Below are 24,377 nucleotides of genomic sequence, written 5' to 3' on the forward strand. Positions count from 1 at the left end.
TGAGGCTGAAATCTTTGACCCCGGAAACTAAAAATCCAAACAGATCCAAAACGAACCGGAATGGATACCTGAACGCGCAGTCCTAGTCAAATATATGTATCATATATATGTCATCATATAATTAATCGTATTGGTCCATCATATAAATAATCATATAATTAATAATATTTTTATATGTACCATCTTATGAATAATCATATATATTATCTTCTTGACATATTTTTATCAATGTTTCAAAATTTTAATTTTTTGCATTAGTTTTCTATGAATTATTATTAATTTTATGATTTTCTTTTTGAAAATTGAACTCTTGAAATTTTTATATTTGACTAAACTAAATAAGGTAATAATACTGTTTTTAAAAATTGTTTTATATAATATACTATATATTTCAGTTTGTGTTTTAATTTTCACCATCAAAAATGTAAATAAAAAGAATTATAAATATAGTGACAGAATTGTAAATAAAAAGAAATATAGAAAGAATGTTGTTTAATTTATTGTAAAAACAATGGCTAAATTTTTAAATAAAAAGAAGTATTAAATATGTTATTCATGTTTCTAAACAATTCTCATTTGTTATTAATTTATTGAAAATAAAATGGCTAAATGTGTAAATAAAAAAGAGTACACATCTCTATTATCCATGTTTCCAAACATATCTCGTTTATTCTATAATCCTTGTTTCTAAACAATCCAATTGTGTACTTTAACTTTAATAATATAGATAAAATAAAGATACTCGGGTCAATTCTGTTAATAACTTAGTTTTTTAATTATATCTTACACAGAATCGATGGTCTACCAAACATGAGTGAATAGTATTATTAACACATTTTAACATGTTTATTATATTATTATATAACATGCATATCAATGTAAATGATCTAAATTTTTAACACAAGACTGGGTACTAAGCTCCTGATGTACAATCTTAAATTATTCACTACATGCAGTTTACACAAATGACTTTCATAGTGTTGATTTTAAGATAATAGGTTTATTACGTATTTTCTAAAGTTATTTTTAAATGATAGAATAAATGTTTAACCCGGTTAAATGTATCAGACAGTTATTGGTTTATAAACAGTAGTATTTGTGAAAGAATGAAACGTGTACGTCTTGGAGAAGAGTACACATACATTTAATTACTTCCCTTACTGGATAATCCGATATTTACTATGATAATAATAAGTGATCGTTTAAAATGGATGGTTATTATTAACTCAATGGCATTAACTTGTAATTATTGTGCAAAACTTATGGCTAAGTACTATTTGTACTTCAGTTTTAATAGATTAAGATAGACAAAGGTTATATGTCTGTAAAGAAATAAACTAACACCAAACTTATATACATTTCCACACAAGATAACAATAATATCAAGAAAATAGAAACTTACATTTTTGAGTAATATATGAGAATGTATAACGCACCAAAATCATGAAACTGAAAAGAAAAAAAAAACATTTTACATTAAAAAAAACACAGGAGAGAGAGAGAAGAGAGAGAGTGATGTTGTTGTTGCAGCTTTAGCCAAAAGATCTCACCTTTTTCTTCTGCAGAGCTTCCTCATCATCTTTCTCGTGTTTCCTCTCGTCGTAGAGACCTAATCAGAATAAAAACATCCTCGTCACTCAAAAACCTGTCTCCCCCCCATTGTCCTCAGATCGATTCAATTTTTTTTCTCCAAAAGGACGGACAATGAAGATGGCGACGAACGGGCGGTTCTTCACAATCGGGATCGTGGCGTCGTGGTACTCCTCCAACATCGGAGTGCTGCTTCTGAACAAGTACCTCCTGAGCAACTACGGGTTCAAATACCCGATCTTCCTCACCATGTGCCACATGACCGCCTGCTCCCTCCTCAGCTACGTCGCCATCGCCTGGCTCAAGATGGTCCCGATGCAGACCCTCCGATCCCGCGTCCAGTTCCTCAAGATCTCCGCCCTCAGCCTCGTCTTCTGCGTGTCGGTCGTCTTCGGCAACATCTCCCTCAGGTTCCTCCCCGTCTCGTTTAACCAGGCCATCGGCGCCACCACGCCGTTTTTCACCGCCGTGTTTGCGTATGCGATGACGCTCAAGAGGGAGGCTTGGTTGACTTACTTCACTCTCCTCCCTGTCGTAACTGGTGTTGTGGTCGCCAGTGGGGTTAGTAATCTTCCTCAATGTTTAATGCATTGTTTAATAAAAGGCTGATGCTTTAGAGAGTTTGAATGAACTAGAGGGAATTAGCCTAAGTTTGGTTTATTTAATTCAAATCTTTCCATAAATAGATATAGTTTTTGGAACAAGCAAGTGTTATGAGCTGCTGAGTATGGTTGATTTAACTCATATCTGGCCATTTATACCAGCTTTGACATTGCTAGATTTACATTTCACGTTGTTCTGAAGATACTACTAGCTGGTATCATTGGCCAGATATGAGTTTTTTTTTTTAAATCAAACCATATTTAGCAGCTCTAAAGGACTTCATAGAAGTTTTGAATAGTGGAGAAATCCTCTTTTTCTATGTGTTTTTTTTTTAATTTGGTTACTCATTTGATGATTCTTCGTTTTTTTTTTTTGGGGTGTCTTCAGAGTGAACCAAGCTTTCACCTTTTTGGATTCCTTATGTGCATTGCAGCCACAGCTTCCAGAGCACTTAAATCTGTGCTTCAAGGAATTTTGCTTTCTTCCGAAGGGTAAAAGATAATGTGCTTTTTCCTCCTTTGTGGTCTTGTTCGAGTTCTAGTAGAGTATGTTTTGAAAGGATTTTTTTGAATTTGTGGTTTTTTTTTGAAAGGGAGAAGCTCAACTCCATGAATCTCCTCCTCTACATGGCTCCAATAGCTGTCGTCTTCCTTCTCCCTGCTACTCTTATCATGGAGAGAAATGTCGTCGGCATTACTATTGCACTTGCAAGAGATGATTTCAGAATCGTTTGGTACCTGCTTTTCAATTCTGCGCTTGCCTATTTCGTTAACTTGACAAACTTCTTGGTCACCAAACACACTAGCGCCCTCACTCTCCAGGTAACTTCATCACATTCTTAACCAGCTTTCTCGTGGTGTTTGAGATGTGATACATAGAGAGACTTCATTTAAAGAAAAAAAAAAACCGTTTTGGATTTTGCTTTATGTGGACAGGTGCTAGGAAACGCCAAAGGAGCAGTAGCAGTGGTAGTCTCTATTCTAATATTCAAGAACCCTGTTTCAGTGACCGGAATGCTCGGTTACTCCCTCACTGTCTGTGGAGTTATCCTCTACAGCGAAGCCAAGAAACGGAGCAAATGAGAACCACCAAACACACACACACCCCCTCAAAGATTCAATATTCTTCATTTTTACTTCTTATATATATAATGTTTTATAATTTTTATCAACACACAGGCAAGTCAAGTAGTCTCTTTTGCTGTTACAAAAATCTTACACACCACATCCCTGGTTTTAGTCTTAAATGGAAAAGCTAGGCCAAAGCATGGGTTTTTTTCCCCTAGCAGAAACACGAGAAGCAAAAGCAACACAGATAGTAGTAACGTTGAATTAGCTTTCGTTTTCGAGCGATTCTTTTACATTATAGTTTCGTTAATCTCAACATTTACAAGAACATCGATTAGTTAATAAAAAGAGAGAGAAAGTTGCCCTTTTTTCTCTGAGAATTCAATATATACATTATGATGATATCTCATGGTGATAGAGAGGTTCATTTGGGTTGTTCTGAACACAGAGCTGTGTAGTAACTGTTGTGACAGAGAGAGCAGAGAATCAGCAATTGAGAGTGATTACAGTTGCAGAAGAAAGAGCTAAAAGAGAGAAGGAGACAGGAGATGAGTTAAATGTTTTACTGAGAGAACAGTCTTGTCTTTGTCTTTGTATGGTCAAATCACTCAGCTTCGTTTCTTTTTCTGGAAACGGCAGCCATTATCATATCAAGATGTAGATCCATCGTCACTGCAGCACATCTCATTTTCATGATCCAGTCCACACATTACTTTGTAGGCCAACCCAAATAGTCCTTGTATTTATAAGGTAAATCTAAAAATCTCAAAACAGCATTATTAATATCGGTAGCCTTCCATAGTGAAAAACAATAAACACATAAAAATAGGAAAATATTAAAGATTAACTTCTTTTTTGAAGGAACTCTCCGATCAGCTATCCTAAAATTAAATGGGGGTAAATACAAAAACAAAGTAAATCACCGACGACACATGTAAGTCTTTTTCTAAAAAAAAATTTGATATTTTAATATCTTTAATTATTTTAAATAATAATAATTTCATCATTAATTAAATAATTTATTTTTTATAAAAATTATTATTTGTAATTTTTATAAATAGAAACTGTGTTTATTTAGTATAGATATTAAAATAACTATGAGTTAGTAAAATAAAGTGTTAACTTTAATTAAACAAATTATCAAAATATGTAAAAATTAAATATATGTTGAATAATGAAGTTAAATAAAAAAAACGATGTGAAATGTTAAAAGACAAGATGACGATACTGAAAATCAATGTAGATGGACTAATAAAACAATTCAAACTCTCAAACCACTTGTATTTTTTTTATTTTTCAAAACATTAAATTTTAATTACATAGCTAAAGAATTTTAAGTAAGTTTTATTTTTGATACCAAAAAAATAATGGTAATGTTTCGATATTGAAAAACTTATTTGAGATATCCACCGGTAAAAATGCTCTTATGTTTAAAATGTAGAGGATCATTGGCTAAAATGTGTGAAGCTCACTCTTTCTAGCACTTCCAAATCCTCAATTCTTCATGGTATGGAAACTTAACCAAAAAAAAACACATGCATGGAACTTGAACATTTGGGTAAGATTAGAACTTGGGGCCATGTGAACTTCTTAAAAAAATTGCTATTCTTCTCCAATTCTCCAAAATCCCAGGATGGAAACAACATTTCCAGAGTTGAAAGATGAACGTGATGGAGAAGACTCCACGTAGTCTCGCCCCCCCCCCCCCCCCAAAAAAAACTTATGGACAGGTAAAAAGCAAAGAGTAAATTTCAGGACAGAGGAAAAAGCCAAACGGTAAATGTGGTTGGAGATAGATTAATGAAAAGGACTAAAAAGGGAAAAGATGTTAATTAAATTAGTTGTATAATGGGACTTACAAGTCAGACAACAACAAGAAAAAGTTGGGAGCTTAGAGATTGTGACAGATGAGTTCTACAAACTCTTTCAAGCACTCGAGTGGCTTTTCATGGAGAAATGAACAGAGAGATTGAAAAAGGGAGGTCTCTTTTGCAGGAGAGGATGATGATGATTATGACGAGAATGTACACACACGACGTACCTACGCTTTTATCCTTAGGACACTCATTCTATTGACCAATAGTTACATTTGTGACTTTCCAGTATATATATATACATTTTGGATCAAATTTCTTATTAAATGTCTTTTTTGGTATACGGTCTAGAGACATATCTTATAATTAAACTACAACAACACAAAATTTTGGTTAATACTCAGGTCAAGTAATATCTTATAAAAAAAAAGTAATATCTTATATTACTGAGGATGGAACTGTGATTTATGCTGTCTTGACATATCTAGTGACTCTGCAGCTCTAAATTCAAAGATTCTACTGTGGGCCACATTTTCCTTAGGTACTGATTTGTCAGCAATTTTAGATTTCATAGACTGTTTTTTCTAAGTTGTTTTTTTCTTTCCCAATACTGGTCATGCCCATATTCTCATGGAACTCCATTTCTTCAGTTCACTCAGAGAGCCATAATGGTAAAAAGAAAGCTCTCGTTATTTTTGTAACAGTTACTTTATAAAACCCCCCAGTAAATTATAACGTTAAGCTAACTCTAATTTCACTCTTGTGTATTTATTTTTGTAACAGTTACTTTATAAAATCCCCCAGTAAATTACAATGCTAAAGGGCACCATCAACGAGGTTGTTTAAAAGTGATCTATACTATTAAAGCAGAATCCCTCGTAGGATTCTGTCCCTACTTTTGTTTTTATTTACAAGTCTCTGCCATTATCTGTTTTTCTTTAAAAAAAAATAGTTGTCGTCAATGTTTTTCGACCAATAGAACTCTTTTGCTTTTATGACCTTAACGATAAACTTCCAGCCGAACAATTTAGGCCCAGTTCGAGTAAGCCTATGCGTTTTTAAAGCCTATCACATTGAATGTTCAGCCCATTGGAATCATTTTGATAATCAAACCCCTTTCATTTATACAAATAATTTATACAAGCCCTATAACATATATTATACAAGTGATCTTACAACGTCTATGCCTTTAATATTATTAAAAATAATTTTGTAATGGTTTTATGCTAATTATATTTCCAGTATATAGCTATTTAGGTATTCTTCCAACCATATTACCAGTATATTCGTTAACAAAATCTGTTTCTAGCATTAGTAAATATTTAAACTTTTTTTAAGTTACTTTAAAAATGCTGGATATTAAAATTATTGAATTCTTATAACTTAGTGGTCAAGCAATATCATTTACTACAAAACTAACCAAACGATTACCTAGATTTTAGCTATAGGGAAAACACAATATCTTTTAAATATCGTTCTTCACACTATTAATTAGTTGCCATAAAAAAATAACTTGGACAACTGTCTATACGGATTTTAAGAGCAATCTCGGTTAATGGAAATATAAACAACATGGTCATTAAAAATATGGAAGCCGAATATGTCTTTTTTTTTTTGGATGGGTCCTATATTTTAAATTTGCAAAATTTTATGAGATACGATTCTTTTATGTAGCAGCAAAGTTCTCAGAAAACCTAAACGCCTCATGGTGTCTTCTTATCTATATTATAAACAGGAAAATGCTGGCTCTTAAAAAACAAATCTACTACCAAAACATATGTGGCTTCTAATGTGAAAGTTACTGCGATTAAAAATTATATGAAGCCTTGGAAATCAACTTGGTTTGTGCATGTGATGGTGCTTCACACTTGGAGATAACAGACAAAGTTATCCGGCGAAGACCAGGAAATCTTCTTATATGATGAGAATGTAAGGCTAAAACTATCATCATTTACTTTGTTTTAAATAATGTCTGTATGAAATATTAGATGTAAAATTTATAAAGAAAACAATATTAGATGTAAAATTTATAAAGAAAATAACTCTATTCGTTTACACTAATAATAAATTTAACTTATTTGAATGTATTAATTGATATTAAATATAGAGATTAATTTTAAAATTAATAAAAATTACATATAGAATTGTTAATTATAAAAATTTGGATAGTTATAGTGGTAGATTATTTTAGTAATTGTGATAATTATTTTTTAATATAAAAATGGAACCAAAAATAACAGAACAATAATTTTAACTTTAATAGGATTGTTTAATTTCAAAAAATATTAATATTCAATCGCTTTCAATTAGCATTAGATTATATATTATTACCTTTATATCTCAATAATTATCATCCTAAACATATAAAACAACTACTACACATATACAATAAAACACATCATATGCTATTTTTATATGTTACAAAATTTAATAATTATAAAACAAAATATTTTAAAAGATACAATCCCGCGCTTTGAAAGCGCGGATCAAAATCTAGTTTATGATTAAAAAGGAGGAAAATAGGAAGAAAGAGAAGGAAGAGGAAGCAACGACGCCTGATTAAGCACCAACAAACGGCGTTTTTTGATTTTTGCAAATTCCACTGACACGTGGCAGCCTGTGATTGATCTTTTTCAGAAAAAAAGAAACAAAAAGAAAATAACAATAATAAAAAAGTTTAAACAACTCCACTTAAACCACTTTTGCGATAATGGTGCTCTAAGCTAACTCTAATTTCACTCTTGTGTATATTATTCTACCACCGAATTTCATATTTATTTACCTACAAGTCAGTATGCTTTTCATTAGTCATTATGTTATGTAAGCATATAGAAGTATGCAATAATTTGGGGAAGAACAGTAACGTGGATGATCGCGGCAAGAGCCAGTAGACGATATAATTCATTTTATTCTTTGAAAACGTCATTTTCTACGGTTCATAATAAGATGGACTATACATGAGATTACACAGGCCAAGACCACATGGAATGTTCTCCTTTATGTGTCCCTGCTGGTGAGATTTTAATAATGTATTTTTCGACATGTAATTAACCAAATGGCAACTTATTCAACCATTTAATTTCTCTGATAGTAAAGTCCAAACAAAACAATTTAAAATGTAAATGACAACAAATATTATTTACGAATAGCTCGTGATGCAAATGTACTGTTTAGGATAATATTTAACTAAGAGTCTCATGTGACATATGCGTTTGCCTCTATATGGTTTATTTTCCTCTTTTATGGAATTCATGCAAAGAATTTAATAAAGTTTTTATTGGATTTTTCCTTGTTTTAAAACTTTGTAAGCCACACTTATTTGTTTATTTTATTTGATTTTCTTTCAAAAACAATACTATGAACGGTGTATGTCATATATGATCCACAATTTTATGTAAAATCCAATGGACAATATGTTGACGAAATAAGAATAGATACAATTGATACATGTCAATACAACAAAACTATTAAACCGCAATAATCTACTTACTCTTTATGAGTTCGCTTTATCAATCATCCAAGGTACACTGATGACTCTAAATGTATAAACCAAACTTGCTCTACTTTATCTTTGCCTGTACTACTTGTGATGCCACTGCTATCGTTTATTTTTATTTTTATTTTTTCAGTATCTAGTTAATATGGGAGTGGGCAACCCAAGTGGTTGTTAGTTACTAACAAGGAACAAGATCAGCTGTCGAAAGACCACAAAAATGAATAAATAAATAAAAATTTAGAATGTTGGAACTTGGAAATGCTGAGTTGTAAAGTCATGGCAAGATAGTTAAAGTAGTCAAAGAAATATAGTAACGTCTTTTTAATTGTGTACCCAATTAGTTGTGTCTATCAAAAATGACTTTGGAAGTAAATGATCTGCCATGTACTTCGATTTGGAAATGAGTTTTCTACTCGCACGTTATATGACTTAACTTCGCTTTCATAATACAACAAAAATATAGCACCCTATGCAATATGAGAAAGGTAAAAAAAATCCTATCATGGAACGAGATGTGCTCTCTATAAAAATCATGAGTTAAATTTGAACATTTCTTGGTTTTAGACTTTTAGTTACACAAAGACATGAGTAGTGTTACTTGGAAAGTTCTCCAGAATATTGAAATATTGTTCAAATTCGTATACAATGTTTCATCGGATTAAATTACTGTATAAACAATAACGTATATTGTATATACACAATCATAGCTGTATGTGTACGGATCATGAGTTGTGTCAGAGCACTGTCTTATGTCAAATTTGATTTGGAACCTTCTTATGAGGACCCAAAACTATAACTAAAAAGACTTCTGAATATTAGATGCTCTAAAGCTAAAAGAGCAAGTCCGTATTACCATCATAATATTTAAAACCCGCGCAAAGCTAGTATTAATATTCGATATTAACAGTAGTGAACTCATTAATAATAGATTGTTTTGTAAACACATAATGTTTCAGTGTTATGACTTTCAATGTCTAAAAAGACAATAAGAGACACTTATGCAAATTAAATAAACTCAGCTATCAGATCCCCAATACTCGCCATTTATTACACCAAGACATTAAATTTAAAACTCATTCCTATCCCTTTCCTTATAATTTTACAAAATTAGTGTTTGCGTGCACTCGTGCATCAACAATACTTAACTCCAAAAATCGGGATTCTTTTTTTCTTCTTTAAATTCAGCCTACCTGCCATTGTTGCTCTTTTCTATAGCTAGAGAGAATATCAATTTTGGGCCAAAACGTTATGAAACAAAACTAATCCGGCCAAAAATGTTATAAAACAAAACTAAAAGGACCTAAAAATAAAGTATTTTTAAACAGCGCTGGAAGCGGAGGGACGGTGGGACCAGGCGAGCCATCTCGATATCACCGCCGTGGCTTGTCGTTGTCTCGGCTCTCCTCCCCATCTCCTCCGTCTATCAATGCTCGTTAACTCCGACACACTTCTCCCGCTCATCACGTCTCTGCCACCCTCCGCCGCCGCTAATTTCCGGCAATCACTCAGTATCATCTCCGATCGCAGGTAGAGAAGATCCGACGGCCTCACCTCGCTCCATCTCTGATCTCGATTCCCGCCGGAGATTATTATCCGGTGCTCGAACCTCGCCTCGAAGCTTTCCCGGTTCGAATTGAGCAACAATCCGTCTTTCCTCTGAGAACGATCGAAACATCCGACGGCGACGGCGACGGCGACGGGTTCCGTTATCTCCTCGCCGCCGCCGTTGATCCTCAGAGAGCTATCGAGCGATCTCCTGAGCGAAATGGGATCCGATTTAGACGAAGAAGACGCTCTAACTTCGTTGACTCGACTCGCTCGCTCTCCCGCAGACGAGTGCCGACCGGAGATACGGCTCACGAAATCGAACCGGGTCGAACCAGTATTATTAGATTCTTCTCGGCGGTTATTAGACAGACGGAGCTCGAACCATGAGTTGCAATCACTGATCAAGAGGATATCTTCCGGGTCGACCCGGTAACGGCATAGCGGGCAAGTGGAGTGCGCGTCGAGCCACGTGTCAACGCACTCTACGTGGAAAGCGTGTTTGCATTTCGGCAACAGCCTCAAGACTTCCGTCGGTTCGAACCGCGCCAAGCACACGGCGCACTCCAACCCTTCCTTGTGACCGCTCAGTGCACCGAACCGGAAAACCGGTAGAGATTCGATCACTGACCGGTCTATACCGGAGTTTTTCCTCCCTACCCCACCGCCGCCATATCCTCCGCCGTATCTTGACGTTGCGAAACGCTGCGTGTGGTTGACGTAGCCGCTGCGTCGTTTGCAGTGTTTGACGTAGAGGAGGAGCAAGAGGGTGAGGGAGAATACGGCGGTGAGGACAGCGATGACTACGGCGATTCCGGGCATGAAAGAGGAAGTGATGTTATGCTGTTGCGGTGGAGAGGGCGGCGGAAGAGGCGGTGATGTGGTTGGGTTCATTATAACGACCACCGCCGTGGTATTGTAACGATCATTGTCTGCGAGTGAAGGGTTGAGGAAGAGAGAGAGGAGAGACGCAAGAACTAACGAGGAAGAAGAAAAAGAAGGAGAAGACATGGATTAAGGCTTCTTGTTGGAAGAGACTGTCTTTCGACTTAAAAATGATCTTTTGATTCTTTAAATTTTTTTTTTTTTTTTTTTTTGTAACGATTTTTCTTTAAATTTTTCTAAGTGCCTGAAAATAAGGGAGACGCTTTTGTGAGTGTGAGATAGAGAAGGAGAGAGAGAGAGAGAAGTTTTAAAAGGGAAAGAAACCAAAGTGAATAAAGACAAAGAGGATGGCATTAAAAACATGACTCCTTCTTTCATCTTTCATACATTAATTGAATTTAAAGAAGTTAATAGTGACAATGATGATATTTTAATTCATTATAGGCCTAGTAGTAGTACTAGTGATGTTGATTTCATGCAATGCAATTGCAGTGACTGCATGTGTTTATCTCTGTGTTTCTTTAGTTACTTTCAATAGACATAAATGCGTTTATAAGTAACATAGAAAGTTGAACAGTTTCAAAATTTACAGCTTCATGGAATACTGCAAAAGATTTTTAAAACTTTGATAACTATGTTTGTTCTGGTTCAGAACAAATAAAATGATAATTAGCACCAAACCGAAGAGAGGCCTGTAATCAATGCATGTCTCGATCGGAGTACTACGGCTTGAAACTAAAGACTCGCTACTTTCTACGAAGCTGAATTATAGCAAGCACTACTCTCTGGTCCAAAGCTTCTGAAAATGACACTATTTTAGCCAGCATATGAGTATATGACTAAACATGGTTGTGAAGTGTTGATGTCTTCTTAACTTTTACTAAACTTATGATAGTCATGTGTATTTTGTTTTCTCACGATGCATTAAATGGCCAGACTTTAGAGAGAGTAATCACATTTTAATTGTTCACACCTCCACTAATTTTTTTGTTGTAAAATCTCAATCTTTCAAGCCATATATCTTTCTTAATTTTGTTCTGTAAAATTCATGTATTCTAGTATACTCCATATATGCCTTATTAGTGGTATATATTATTTTTTAACATTCATTAAAATATCGATTACATCATTATATAATATTTATAACAATATTTTGAAAATAAGATTACAACATGCTATCTTCTTGATTGGTTACTAGTATGTTTTTATGTATACGCAATTGTCAAAATGCACGGGATGAGACGAGCAAAATTATAACAGTATATATATATTTTTGGTTAGCGTGTATCATATCTTTAAGAGACTTATTAATAAACATTTTTTGACAGAGTGAGACTTAATAAACATATACAACTAATCAAAGATTATGATCATTTCGACATTTTATGTCCTTTATGATATTTTTGAATTTGATAATACACATATACAACTAATCAAAGATTATAATCATTTCGACTATTTTATGTCCTTTATAATTTTTTTTTGCTAAATATTGTTTAGTACACTAAAGAAATAAATAATTTCAATGAATTTAGCTTTATTTTTATTTGTTATTTATTATGGAATATCCCTAACCTCTTCTCATGGTTTTTCTTTCTTCTGAATCCTTCTAAATGCAGTAGATAGTTTTTTTTTCTACAACAAGTAGATAGTTTTATTTTAGCAAAGAAAAAAAAACAAGTAGATAGCTTTATTTCTTGTTCCATCAAAGCTTATGAATAGTCTCTCTATGGTTTGCTATACTACATTTAGGCGATGCTATGTAATCACTTTTACCGTTTTACGTCACATGAAGCCAATAAATTCTCACCGGTTCTGTCCCTAGTGAGATTATTCGGGAGCTGGAGCTAGCTATTGCTTGCTTGCTTGCTGCACCATTATTTCTAATCAAAACTTTTTATGTAATCTTTTGGACCTATTTCCATTATCTATCTTATTAAATCAGAAACATTACAACTTCTTCTAGGTGGATTTTAAAGGTGGACCTCATATATTTAAATTAAATGTCTTATTCCTTATATATAATATGTATCGTAGTCTAACTTTGCATTGATGTATTTCCTTAAATACAGTTCCTCTATTTGTCCATATTCCATACATGGTTTTCACATTTATTACATGTCGATTTAAATAAAATAGATATTAAAAATACTAAAAATATTAATAGTACTAAAATTACCCTATACAATTCATTTTAAATTGATCAGTATACTTTCATTAGCCATATTGATTTTATTAGTACGAATAACATTAAGTAGATAAGTCATAGACACATACATAAATACATAAAGATATGACTACTCTTTAACTACGTTGGGCCTAATCTACTTTCTAAAACAAATAACACATAGCTTTATATATTGTATAGAATATAGTAATATTGTATAGTATTATACATATACAATAATACTAAAAACAAACCAAACTAAAATATAATATATATCAAAAATGCTTTGAACCATTACACACAAAATGTAATAGATCTCAGAGATAAAATTCACATTGAAATTATGTAATAATTATTTAAAAAATTAAACTTCGTAACGTACAAAAAACATAAGTTGTGTATCAAATTTTGTATTACAATAAAAAGACACAATTCGCGCTTGTAAAGTGTTATTTTTACATACGAAAGACAGTTTTGATATTGTTCTTTAAACATAAAATTGAATTATACAAACTCGATACTACATAAAGCTAAAAATATAGAATACATTTTAAAAATAAAACTTGTGCGGGTGCGCATGGTCTTTACGAAAATCGTAGATATGTTTATATAATATATAAATATATTATGTTGCACATATTTTCATATATATAATGCCCCAATGTAAGTTTTGTATGATAAAATATTGAAAATACAAAATATGTAGCATTATATATTTTAAATAATATATATAAAAAATTCTACTTTATGTTATCATAAAATTTAAAAATCAAATTTAGTAATTAAACACATTGCTTATTTAAACACATTAGTACACATTGTTATTTAACAAAATTTTATATTAATATACATTGCAATCATGTATAACATTTAGTACAAATAAAGATAAAAAAAATTGATTCCCGCTCAGTCGAGCGGGTCATGATCTAGTTTGTATTTATACTAAATACATTACGGCAATTTAAAGCAAATGTTATTTATTATCTGGTCGGCACCATTTAAAGCAAATCTTATTGCAAATAAATTTTGGTAATCGTCATGGTCACCCTCCCCCACAGATAATATATACTTCTTCCACCTAATTATATGATTGGAACAATAATCACCTTCATATTCTTTTCAATTTTTTAAATCACATTTATATACTCAGCTCATTAGTTTTGATTACAATATGAGTTTTAAAATGCTCTTGTAGTACTCAATTTATTCACAAACTATAGTAGTTAGAAAAAGAACCAGCACTGGACCCAGATAAGCCCATTTATAACCAAACATACAAGGCTGTCATGAAACCGGATCAAATCCTCAAACAAACCAGTAATAGATTACCAGAACAAGAGAACCGGTTTGATTAATTTGCCCATAGCTTATATGACCCATATCACTCGGCCCAGCCCAGCCCATAATTATAATTAGAAAAAAACATCATTAACTCCGTATACAGCGGAGCAAACGCAAAAATACAGAGAAAGCGAGAAAAAATCGCGATCGGCTTCTCCAGCCTCATCCGACCACAGTGCGGTCACATAATCGCTGTCGCGTTTCTGTCCGATTCCCGGCAACGGTTTCCGTTTCTGTCTTTCTCCCACGTCCCAATTACCGCCGGTAAGGTCCTAACCGCTATCATTATTCTTCAATTAATAGAATTAGGGTTTCGTGCTCTCATCCCCATCCATCTCCACATTTGATAATTGAGGGAAATCTAGGGGGAAAAAAGAATCATATCTGCTCCTCTCTAAAAAACACGTTTTCATGTAATTGCGTCTGCGTTTAAATGGTTTGTGTTCAATAACTAAAAAACGGTTATGCAAATGTAAAACGGTTTTTATTCATAAAAAAGTTTTTGATTTTTATTGTCTTTCTCTGCTCTCTTGTTAAGAAAGTGTAACACTTTATGTAATGTAATTGTTAATATTTATTGTTAGGAGTTTATGAGATTTAAGATGAGGGCGAAAGCAGTGTGGGAGCCTGAGTACCACAGAGTGTTTCTTGATCTATGCGTGGAGCAGACCATGTTAGGGAACAAACCAGGGACGCATTTCTCGAAAGAAGGCTGGAGGAATATACTGAGCTCGTTTCAGGAGCAGACGGGGGCTATGTACGATAGGATGCAGCTTAAGAACCATTGGGATACGATGAGCAGGCAGTGGAAGATCTGGTGCAGGCTTGTTCAAACTGGTTATATGAGCTGGGATCCTGAGACCAACACGTTTGGTGCGAGTGCTGAAGAGTGGGCTTACTATTTACAGGTTAAGTCTTTTTTGTTTACTTTTTTTTTATTTGTATGAGAATGTTTTATGTGTTGATTGATGATTGGTGGTTTTTGTTCACAGGGGAATCCTGATGCAGGGCAGTATCGGTTGAGTGTTCCACAAGATTTAGAGAAACTAGAGATTATATTTGCGGGTAGTAATAATAATGTTGAGGGCAGAGATGATGATGATGATGATGAAGTCTTGAGGGTAAGGAAGAGGCGAAGAAGTGGTGGTCATGAAGAAGAAGAAGTTGAGGAAGAAGATAGCAGAAGCATGTGTAGCTCTTCTAATCCTCAGACAAAAGGGTACTGGTCTCCGTCCACACACGAGCTGTTTGTTGATCTGTTGGTGCAAGAGACTCTGAAAGGAAACAGACCGGACACGCATTTTAACAAGGAAGGGTGGAAGACGATTTTCGAGACGATTAACGAAAGAACAGGACTCGGTTACACAAGAGGGCAGCTGAAGAACCACTGGGATTGCACTAGGAAAGCTTGGAAGATCTGGTGTCAGCTCGTTGGAGACGATAGCATGAAATGGGATCCAGAAACTGGTAGTTTCGGTGCAACAGAAGAGGAATGGCGAAACTATATTCGGGTATACGATACTCCCTCCGTTTCATTTTAATTGTTGTCGGTATCATTTTAATTGTCGTTTTAGAAGTGTACACAAATTAAATTTAGTTTTGTATATTTTCATACGGAAAAATAGAAAAAAATAAATAATCATATAGCATATAAAGTTGTAGATCTTTTTCTTGCACAGGAGAACCCAAGAGCAGGACAGTTTCGCCACAAGGAAGTTCCCCATGCTGACAAACTCTCAATCATCTTCAGTGGAGTTATAGAACCAGGAGAGACATACACTCCTCCCTCTCGGAAGAAACTCCTCCCTGATCGTTCCGAGTCACCGCGGTTCCGAGAAGATGAAGCGAATCACAACGTGAAACCGGCTAAAAGGTTGGATGTTGTGATGGGTATGTTGCAGGAGAGTCCAGTACGCGTTGAGATAGAATCAGCAAAGCGGATGTACTGTATTGGAGAATGCATTGAAAGCCTCAACGCGATGAAGGAGGTGGAGGAAGGGAGTGATCTCTACATGTTTGCGTTGGATCAGTTTCTGAAGAGGGAGTATAGAGAGATCTTCTTAGAGCTGAAGAAGCCTAGTTTGAAAATCGCATGGTTGCAGAGACTTCGAGCTGCTGCGGTTTCTAATACTACAACTTAGTTTCATTCTAGTCTTCGAAGTACACTTGAAAACCTCTGTTTCAGTCTGGTGTCTATACCCAAAAGTATAATTTCATTTGCTACACTTTGATTGAATCTACAAGTGGAAATATCATGTTGATGAACTAGATATTGATTGATACATGGTACATGGCTAATATAATTAATATTTCCACCATAACATATAGTTGACATTGTATTTTGTATATTAAATCTAATGCAGAGTCAATCTCCACTTCTTATAAAATATCTAAAACTTAGAATTTGCCTTCTCATAATATGTTAATAGAATACTAGACTTTGGTCCGGGCGAATATTTATTTTATGTTTTTACCTTTTTGTTTATATTGGATTATGTTTTTGTAATATATAAATACAAATTTAAATTGATAATTAATCTTTTACATTTATAATAAAAATTAAAAGTTTAATAAAATATTATGATACAAAAATTTAAGTTTCCAAACAAAAATAATATAGGAGTGGGTTATTTTTTCCAATTCCAAAATCTTAGCATCACTTAAAACAAATAAAATAAATTTATAAATACATAAAATATAGTTGGAAATATATTTTCTATTAAAATAAATTTGTTAAAGAAAAATAATCTTGCGGTGTTATTGTTTATTTCTATGGCTTGACCCGTGACTGTATAATTTTTTTTCAGTATAAATATTTCTTTTCACTTTAAATTTTTTTTGGTACTAATAGTATAATATATATATGTAAATTAAAATGTATTACATAATTTTTGATATACACTTTGAAAAATTATGACTTTGACCATAGATGATTAATAAATGGTTTGGTTTATTTGGCTAACGTTATCATATGTGCATCTTTTATCATTTTGGCCATAATAAAATTATATGAATATTAGGAGCAAAACGAAATAAGGAATGCCTATTTTTTAGGAAAGTCATTTTTAAAATTTTTATTGTTGTCAAAACCTTTTTAGTTTAAAATCTGATTTAGAAAATTATTTAATAAATTAGGAAAAGACATGAATTACTTAAATGTAGGATTATAAAGTACTTTAATGGCATAGACTTGTAAATAAATAGTAAATCTTATAGTTATTTTATATTTGTACTTCTATTTTGATAATATAGATATCATTACAAATATTAAAATCTTTAATATAAGAACAAGACTGGACGATGACTAGCAGATAAATGGTTTCGTATACATGACTGGAGGGGACTGAAATGAAGGAAGGGAGCCACCGACAAATGCAGTGTGTGAATGACGTGAAAGTGGCTTTTCTGAGAGTTGATTATTACTATCTTTTGAATCAAAAAGTTAAAATAAAGCGAGTCACGACAAAACCTATACCAAAGTGGGGGGTAAAAAAGGATTAGTCGCATCCCAATAATTAATAAAAAGTCTTTTTAGGTTTAGGGGCAGACCCACTCTCTTTTTAGTGTTTGTTCTAAAAAGGAATCACGTTGTATGTGTAAAATGTATTTCTTGAAACGCGCCAGGTAGGGGTCGAACCTACGGCCTTCTGCTTAGGAAACAGACGCTCTATCCACTGAGCTACAGGCGCTTGTGCCAACATTATTATCACCTAACACTTAGATTGTAACTAACACACTATGCCCTGTTCGTTTCCGAGTCTTCTTCTTTATCTATCACTTTTCGTTTCAACTCTTCTTTATTTTTGCTATGGCCATCGGCGGCTTATGTGAATTTTCTTATAATATAGAGTTCTTTGTTTTAAAGTATTACGTAAGAAAGGAAAAGACAAAAGAATAAAGTGACGTTTTGGCAAAATTAAAAGAATGAAGTGATGTCAAGCTGTGACGTAGATGCTATCTCGAATAAACCTTTAATTAAGCGACATATATAACACGAAGTTTGTAACAACCACTCTATTTAAACTTTATTTTATATTTTCTCTGTTCAATTTAACTTAACCTTAAGAGAAGTCACGTTTGTGATCATCTTAGGCTAACGTGGACTATTAAAGCTACCGTGTGTCTATTACACATGCAGATTATGATTATCATAAGTTCAAATACTTTATGTATTTGTCATCTGTCATATTAGAAGAATACCTAACAAAAACAGTGAATTCTAGTGGTTATCAAACGTTTGGAAGGATATGGAGTGTTGGCTTAGTAAATGAATTACTTAAATAGATTTATTGTTAATTACTCATAGGCCTCATTCTTTTAGAATCCTCTTAGAATAAAATGAAAGCCAAGTAGGAGAGTGGAGTAGTTCCATTGGCTACAACTTTACACACACTATCTCTCTTTTTCTATCTCTATAATACATACCACAAAAACCTTCTTATTATTGCCCTTTGCTTCACCATATCTATCTATCTCTCTCTATGCACTCTTTCCTACTGGGTTTGCCTGCTTTGTCTTCCTCTGACGACCTTTGTAGATTCTCAAGGATTCTTCAAAGTTTTAAGTCTGCTCTCTTTTCCAGATTCTTCAGTTTGTGCTCAAATTTCTCACCACATCTGGTTCTTTGATTCCACCAATATATACTATTCGTTATTTTCCTCTTTTTCTCCTTTTGATTCCTATTTATCATTAGATCCTATAACATAGCTTCAGTCCTTCACTAAACCCACAGGAGACTTGTAATAACCTTTAAACAATATGGAGACTCTGCATCCACTACTACTCTCTCACGTGCCCACTTCTGACCACCGGTTCGTCGTTCAAGAGATGATGTGCTTGCAAACCTCGACCTGGACTAAAGAAGAGAACAAGAAGTTCGAACGAGCCCTTGCTATATACGCTGATGACACGCCTGACCGCTGGTTCAAAGTTGCTGCCATGATCCCTGGCAAAACCATCTCGGATGTCATGACGCAATACTCTAAGCTCGAAGAAGACCTCTTCGATATCGAAGCAGGGCTTGTCCCTATCCCTGGTTACCCCTCAGCTGGATTCGACCACCTCGTGAGTCCCCATGACTTTGATCTCTATCGTAAACGTCCTAATGGTGGAGCCAGAGGGTTTGATCAAGATCGCAGGAAAGGAGTTCCATGGACGGAGGAAGAACACAGGTGAAAAATCTCTTTAAATCATATACTAATTAATTTCTTGGTACACAAGTAACACTTCTTGATTACTTGAGTAACAAGTTACTTCTGTTTTTCTTTTTTATGCAGACGATTCTTGTTAGGGCTTCTCAAGTATGGAAAGGGAGATTGGAGAAACATATCAAGGAACTTTGTGGGATCGAAAACACCGACTCAGGTTGCAAGCCATGCTCAAAAATATTATCAGAGACAGCTCTCTGGTGCTAAAGATAAACGCCGACCTAGCATTCACGACATCACCACCGTCAATCTTCTCAACAACAATATCACCCGTACATCTTCTGATCACGACCGCTTCCTCCAACAACCAGATGAGCCAAAACTAGGGTTCACCGACAGGGGTAATGCAGAGGATGGAGTGATGTTTCTTGGTCAGAATCTTTCCTCTGTCTTGTCTCCCTACGAACCTGCGTTTAAGTTCACCGGAACAAATGTTTATGGCGATGGAGCTTGCTGTCTCACAAGATCCTGAAACTCAGCGTTATAAAGAAGCGATAAAAGGTTGGATTCAGAAATTGTAATTGTAATTGCTACCTCTAGTTAAACGAAATTCCCAGAGTTGTGTTTTGTGGTTGAACTTGAAACGTTATGTGGTTAGATGAATGTGACTATGTGGATATGCAGTGTTTTCTGTTTATCAATATATGGAATAAATATAGATTAGCTCGTACATTCATGTCTTTTTGCCAAAACGATAACTAATGGTGAAAAGGACCAATTGGTTTGTTTATGCCTTAACTTGTAACTTTAACCGTCAGTCGTTTTCTTTGAATACTTTTAAATATTGATTATCACGTTAGTATAAAGTTTCTATTCAAAATTAAACCAAACATTGTGATAGTTTTACCAAGTAGATTTAGATTTTGTTTGTCTCTCTAGTACCCTAGGTGTCTAAACTCTACATGAAGCGTATATACATTAAGCTTGTTCTAACTTTATTATTGCTGCGGTTGTATACTGATACTTTTTATTTTGTGGAGGATATATTGTAAGTGTGTATCTGAGTGGCAAAGCTGACCACTAAGTCGTTAAGAGTATATAATTAAAAGCTGAGTCTGCATTCCACTTTCGGCCACAAAGAATCACATTCTTTTTTTTTTCACCTATCATACACTACACCAACCCTTTGCTCCCCCAAAATTGTTAAAGATTATAAATATTAAGGGTGTCCTTAGTTAGATATAGCAGTTTATTACAAGTGGAATATTTGTATTATGTTCCGGTTTCAAAACGTAAACAGTTACAATATAATACTATGATAGATTCTTTTCCAAATTTTATATCAGAGGACAAGATGGTTATTTTTATAATGCTTATTTTTTGTGGGAAATAAAGAGAAGAAATATTGATAACTTTAATTTAGTTTTCCAGTGAAGGCATTTGAGAATAAAAGAGAAGATATTCTCAGGAACTTTTTTATCTTTCCGACCATGGTTGAAAAAGAGCAGAGACACTTATACGGATGCATCAGTTTACCACAACTTTGCAGAATCAGTTGGTAGACAATCATCACAGGCGAGAAATCTACACGAGTTGCACGTTGTTTGTGATTTTTCTTAAGACTCTATTTTATTAAACTCCATTCAGAGAACTAGCCAATAAGATTTTTCTTTTTTTTCGGAAACACAAAACTAGCTAATAAAAATACCCATGAATTAGGTAGTAAACAGAAGAAGAAGAATTATGTGGATCACAAGCCTAGCCAATCTTGATATGCACCAACCTATCTCTCTTCCGTCCATCTCCACTTCTCTTAGTAAAGAAATGGGCCTACCAAGTCGTCTAACGAGAGTAAGAGGGGAGTTTCTATACACAAGTTTCACTTTATTGGGCTTAGCGGGCTTCTCCGAGGTAAATTGGAGGTAAAAACCAAATAGGCGTGTCGTTAACCAGAAGAACGAGCTGAACACAGTGTCAAATTATCTTTAAGAGAGTGTCATTATAGGATAATAAAGACCCTTTTGGTTGATATTTCGACACATTAACGTTGAAACTTTGTATCATCTTGAACCCTCCTCAGAAAAAAGGCCCAAGCCCTAACCAATTTGAAAGAAAAAATAAAGGAAAAAAAGACTCTTGGACACACATTTTGAATCAGAACTGAGAAACTCAACACCCTGAAACAGTCTCGTTCGTTCTTGAAGAAACACAGCACCAACAGCCCGTCTTCATCGCTGGGGACAATGAAGACTACCTAAAATCACATCTGATCAGCGCCGTTTAGCTGGTGATAGGTATGGCCACGGGCTTTGAGTCCTCTGCCTTTTCATGTTCCTTGTTCAGCAACTGAAACATATCATCCCCCAAAAATACGTTCACTAAACAGATATGCAATGTCCAAAACTTTGTTCGGTTTCGTTTCCTGTTCTCTGTGTGCTTGTACTAAGAACAAAAGAAAAGAGTTACGATCTAACCTTGTTGTTTATCAAGTTATGAAGCGCAATTACACTCCTGATGAGGGACGATAGATAGATAACGAGCATCATGTCATTTGTTTTCACTGCACATAATAAAATCCAGTAAGACCTGATGGATCTAATGCTTCAAGAAAAGCAGCACGAAGGTAATAAAAGGTGAAGGAAGAAACTAACCTGAGAAGGCCTTGACTAACTCGTTCACATTCAGGTTTGGAAGCAAGTTGAAGACATCCTGCAGATTTTAAGAGGAAATTTTCATTAGATGGAATCCATAACAACAGAAACCGTAACTATAAAACTGCAAAGATCAAATAGATTTGGGAAATGTCCAGAAGATTATGTAAATTCTAACCTGCAGATGGTATAAAATCTCATGATTAAGAGGGAGCTTTCCTTCAATTACAAGGTCAAGGTAACTCCGGATCTCCCGAAGACGTGCGTCCAGCCCCTTCAAAGCAGTAAGTTTGGCAGTAACCTGGAGCAAAATACAATACACATATTAACTCAGTCCTTGAGCAGTGGTAACTAGTATTATGCTCATGTAATAACTCTGCAAGAACATCGATATGAATTCCCCCAAGGCACCAGTCATGATTTCAGCAGACATTTAAAGGGATGATCATGAATTGTAAAGATGAAAAACCTCAGTCGCCAGGGTACTGATAGTTGTGTCTTTCACATCCCTCAGCAAATGTTCCACGCCTATTACAGAACAATAATAAAACCAGGTACAAGTCAGAAGATCTTCCTCAAATGCAATCACAAAAAAAAAACAGATTTTATTATAAAAAAACCAGACTTGTAAACCTTTTGTAACATACCGATTTCCTCGACTTCATGAGCAGCAATTTCTGTAGATACATGAACGAAGACTTTCTGGCTTTTCTGAGTAGCATTCTGAAAAGACAATGAAGTATTGAGTTAATCTGATCAGATCATATATAAGGATACAACTACACAAAATGAAGAAAAAAAAAGATTAGGAAGCTTATGTATCTTACCTCCTTGACCTCCTCAACTGCATAGTAAGCTTTAGTGGGGATTCCCAGTTCTTTAGGCTGGACATCAATAATGACTAGCACTGGATTTGGAACATATCTGCATCACCAGAAACAAAACAAAGCTTCTTAGTTGAAAAAAGCTTTCTGTCATAACTAAAAAACGGACCAGTCTATCATAAATACATATATGCCAAACAGTATATAAATGGCCATTAAATCTGAATGATTAAGTTGGAAACTAACTAACCCACTGAAGAGCGCATGAACGTCCAAATCATTCTCTCGTAGTTTAGGGCCTGTGCTGTACCAACCTACAACATGCTCCTTCGCTGAAAATCAAAGAAAACTTTTCTGTTAAAAACATTGGTTTCAACAGTCGTCATATATATATAGTCAAAAAAAAACTTGAACTTTTTATACCATTAATTCTCTTGAACATGTGGAACATTGACTCATGGTAGTTGTGATCAAGAAACCAGATACTTGGGTCTTTGTCATCTTCCTCAAATGGCACTACAAATCAATATATGCCAAATGTCAAGTCAACAGCTTTTAAGTGTCAGTGTCAAGAGATAAAGCATCTACGCAAAAACACTCAATTACAGAAAGAATACAACTTTACGAAACAATTACAAAAACCCTAAATCTCGTTAGAACCCTAAATTACAAATCAAAACAGATCTGAGAAGACAAAGGCGGTCAGATCGACGCACCTGCGTAGCTGTTGGTGACGTCGACGACACCACGGGAACTGCTCCCTAGAAGAACGCCGACGACGCGCTTGCGAGAGTCCTTGGCGACGCGGTTGTAATGGTCGACGATGCTAAGCAAGACGAGTGGATGAACGACAACCTTCTCGATGGTTCTCGCTGATATCTGTTGCGTCTTTATCACATCCATTGCTTACTAGCTAGTTAATCTGTGACTCTCTCTCTCCGGGGATATGTCTACTTCCTCCTCCGATCTGTTTTCTCTTTTTTTTTCCTGACGACGGAGGTTCAAAGTTTGCTTCTTCTCCAGGAAAACCACTCTGAAGAACATTGCTTGTGTTTTTATTCTTTTCTGGATTGGGCTTGTAAAACAATTTTGGGCTTAGATGTTGTGAGAGCCCAGTTAAACGAATCAAATAATCTAAGCAATGCTTTTGTGTTGGTTGTCAAAGTTCTTTGGCCAGCACCACAAAGATTCTCCTCTTCATATCAATAATATGACAAAAGATTAGGGTATTTTCAACCTGTTTCAAA

General features: G+C 34.5%; 5 protein-coding genes and 1 non-coding gene across 6 annotated transcripts; 3 read left to right on the forward strand and 3 right to left on the reverse strand.

Annotated features, from left to right (window-relative positions):
• The first annotated feature begins 1,444 nt into the window (after window positions 1-1,444).
• On the forward strand, window positions 1,445-3,477 carry LOC108814620 (probable sugar phosphate/phosphate translocator At3g11320). Its single transcript, XM_056990171.1, has 4 exons — window positions 1,445-2,151; window positions 2,581-2,684; window positions 2,786-3,014; window positions 3,129-3,477. The coding sequence occupies exons 1-4, from the start codon at window positions 1,705-1,707 to the stop codon at window positions 3,273-3,275; spliced, it is 927 nt and encodes a 308-aa protein (XP_056846151.1). The 5' UTR covers window positions 1,445-1,704; the 3' UTR covers window positions 3,276-3,477.
• A 6,117-nt stretch (window positions 3,478-9,594) lies between these two features.
• Window positions 9,595-11,375, reverse strand: LOC108816942 (RING-H2 finger protein ATL43). The gene has a single exon (XM_018589508.2). The coding sequence runs from the start codon at window positions 11,124-11,126 to the stop codon at window positions 9,888-9,890; it is 1,239 nt and encodes a 412-aa protein (XP_018445010.1). The 5' UTR covers window positions 11,127-11,375; the 3' UTR covers window positions 9,595-9,887.
• A 3,230-nt stretch (window positions 11,376-14,605) lies between these two features.
• LOC108817402 (L10-interacting MYB domain-containing protein) lies at window positions 14,606-16,790 on the forward strand. The gene is made up of 4 exons (XM_018590074.2): window positions 14,606-14,772; window positions 15,093-15,416; window positions 15,501-16,019; window positions 16,188-16,790. The coding sequence occupies exons 2-4, from the start codon at window positions 15,099-15,101 to the stop codon at window positions 16,647-16,649; spliced, it is 1,299 nt and encodes a 432-aa protein (XP_018445576.1). The 5' UTR covers window positions 14,606-14,772; window positions 15,093-15,098; the 3' UTR covers window positions 16,650-16,790.
• A 1,334-nt stretch (window positions 16,791-18,124) lies between these two features.
• TRNAR-CCU (transfer RNA arginine (anticodon CCU)) lies at window positions 18,125-18,197 on the reverse strand. The gene has a single exon. It is a non-coding gene; the product is annotated as a tRNA-Arg (tRNA).
• Window positions 18,198-18,847: 650 nt separating this feature from the next.
• LOC108817404 (transcription factor DIVARICATA) lies at window positions 18,848-20,385 on the forward strand. The gene is made up of 2 exons (XM_018590075.2): window positions 18,848-19,679; window positions 19,785-20,385. The coding sequence occupies exons 1-2, from the start codon at window positions 19,267-19,269 to the stop codon at window positions 20,185-20,187; spliced, it is 816 nt and encodes a 271-aa protein (XP_018445577.2). The 5' UTR covers window positions 18,848-19,266; the 3' UTR covers window positions 20,188-20,385.
• A 1,249-nt stretch (window positions 20,386-21,634) lies between these two features.
• On the reverse strand, window positions 21,635-24,160 carry LOC108817401 (26S proteasome non-ATPase regulatory subunit 7 homolog A). The gene is made up of 10 exons (XM_018590073.2): window positions 23,847-24,160; window positions 23,554-23,646; window positions 23,381-23,462; window positions 23,134-23,230; window positions 22,954-23,029; window positions 22,776-22,834; window positions 22,485-22,607; window positions 22,307-22,364; window positions 22,130-22,215; window positions 21,635-22,001 (listed from the first exon to the last, which is right to left on the reverse strand). The coding sequence occupies exons 1-10, from the start codon at window positions 24,031-24,033 to the stop codon at window positions 21,936-21,938; spliced, it is 927 nt and encodes a 308-aa protein (XP_018445575.1). The 5' UTR covers window positions 24,034-24,160; the 3' UTR covers window positions 21,635-21,935.
• Between the last annotated feature and the right edge of the window lie 217 nt (window positions 24,161-24,377).

The sequence above is a fragment of the Raphanus sativus genome, chromosome 7, assembly GCF_000801105.2.
Source record: "Raphanus sativus cultivar WK10039 chromosome 7, ASM80110v3, whole genome shotgun sequence".
NCBI classification, from domain to species: Eukaryota; Viridiplantae; Streptophyta; class Magnoliopsida; order Brassicales; family Brassicaceae; genus Raphanus; species Raphanus sativus.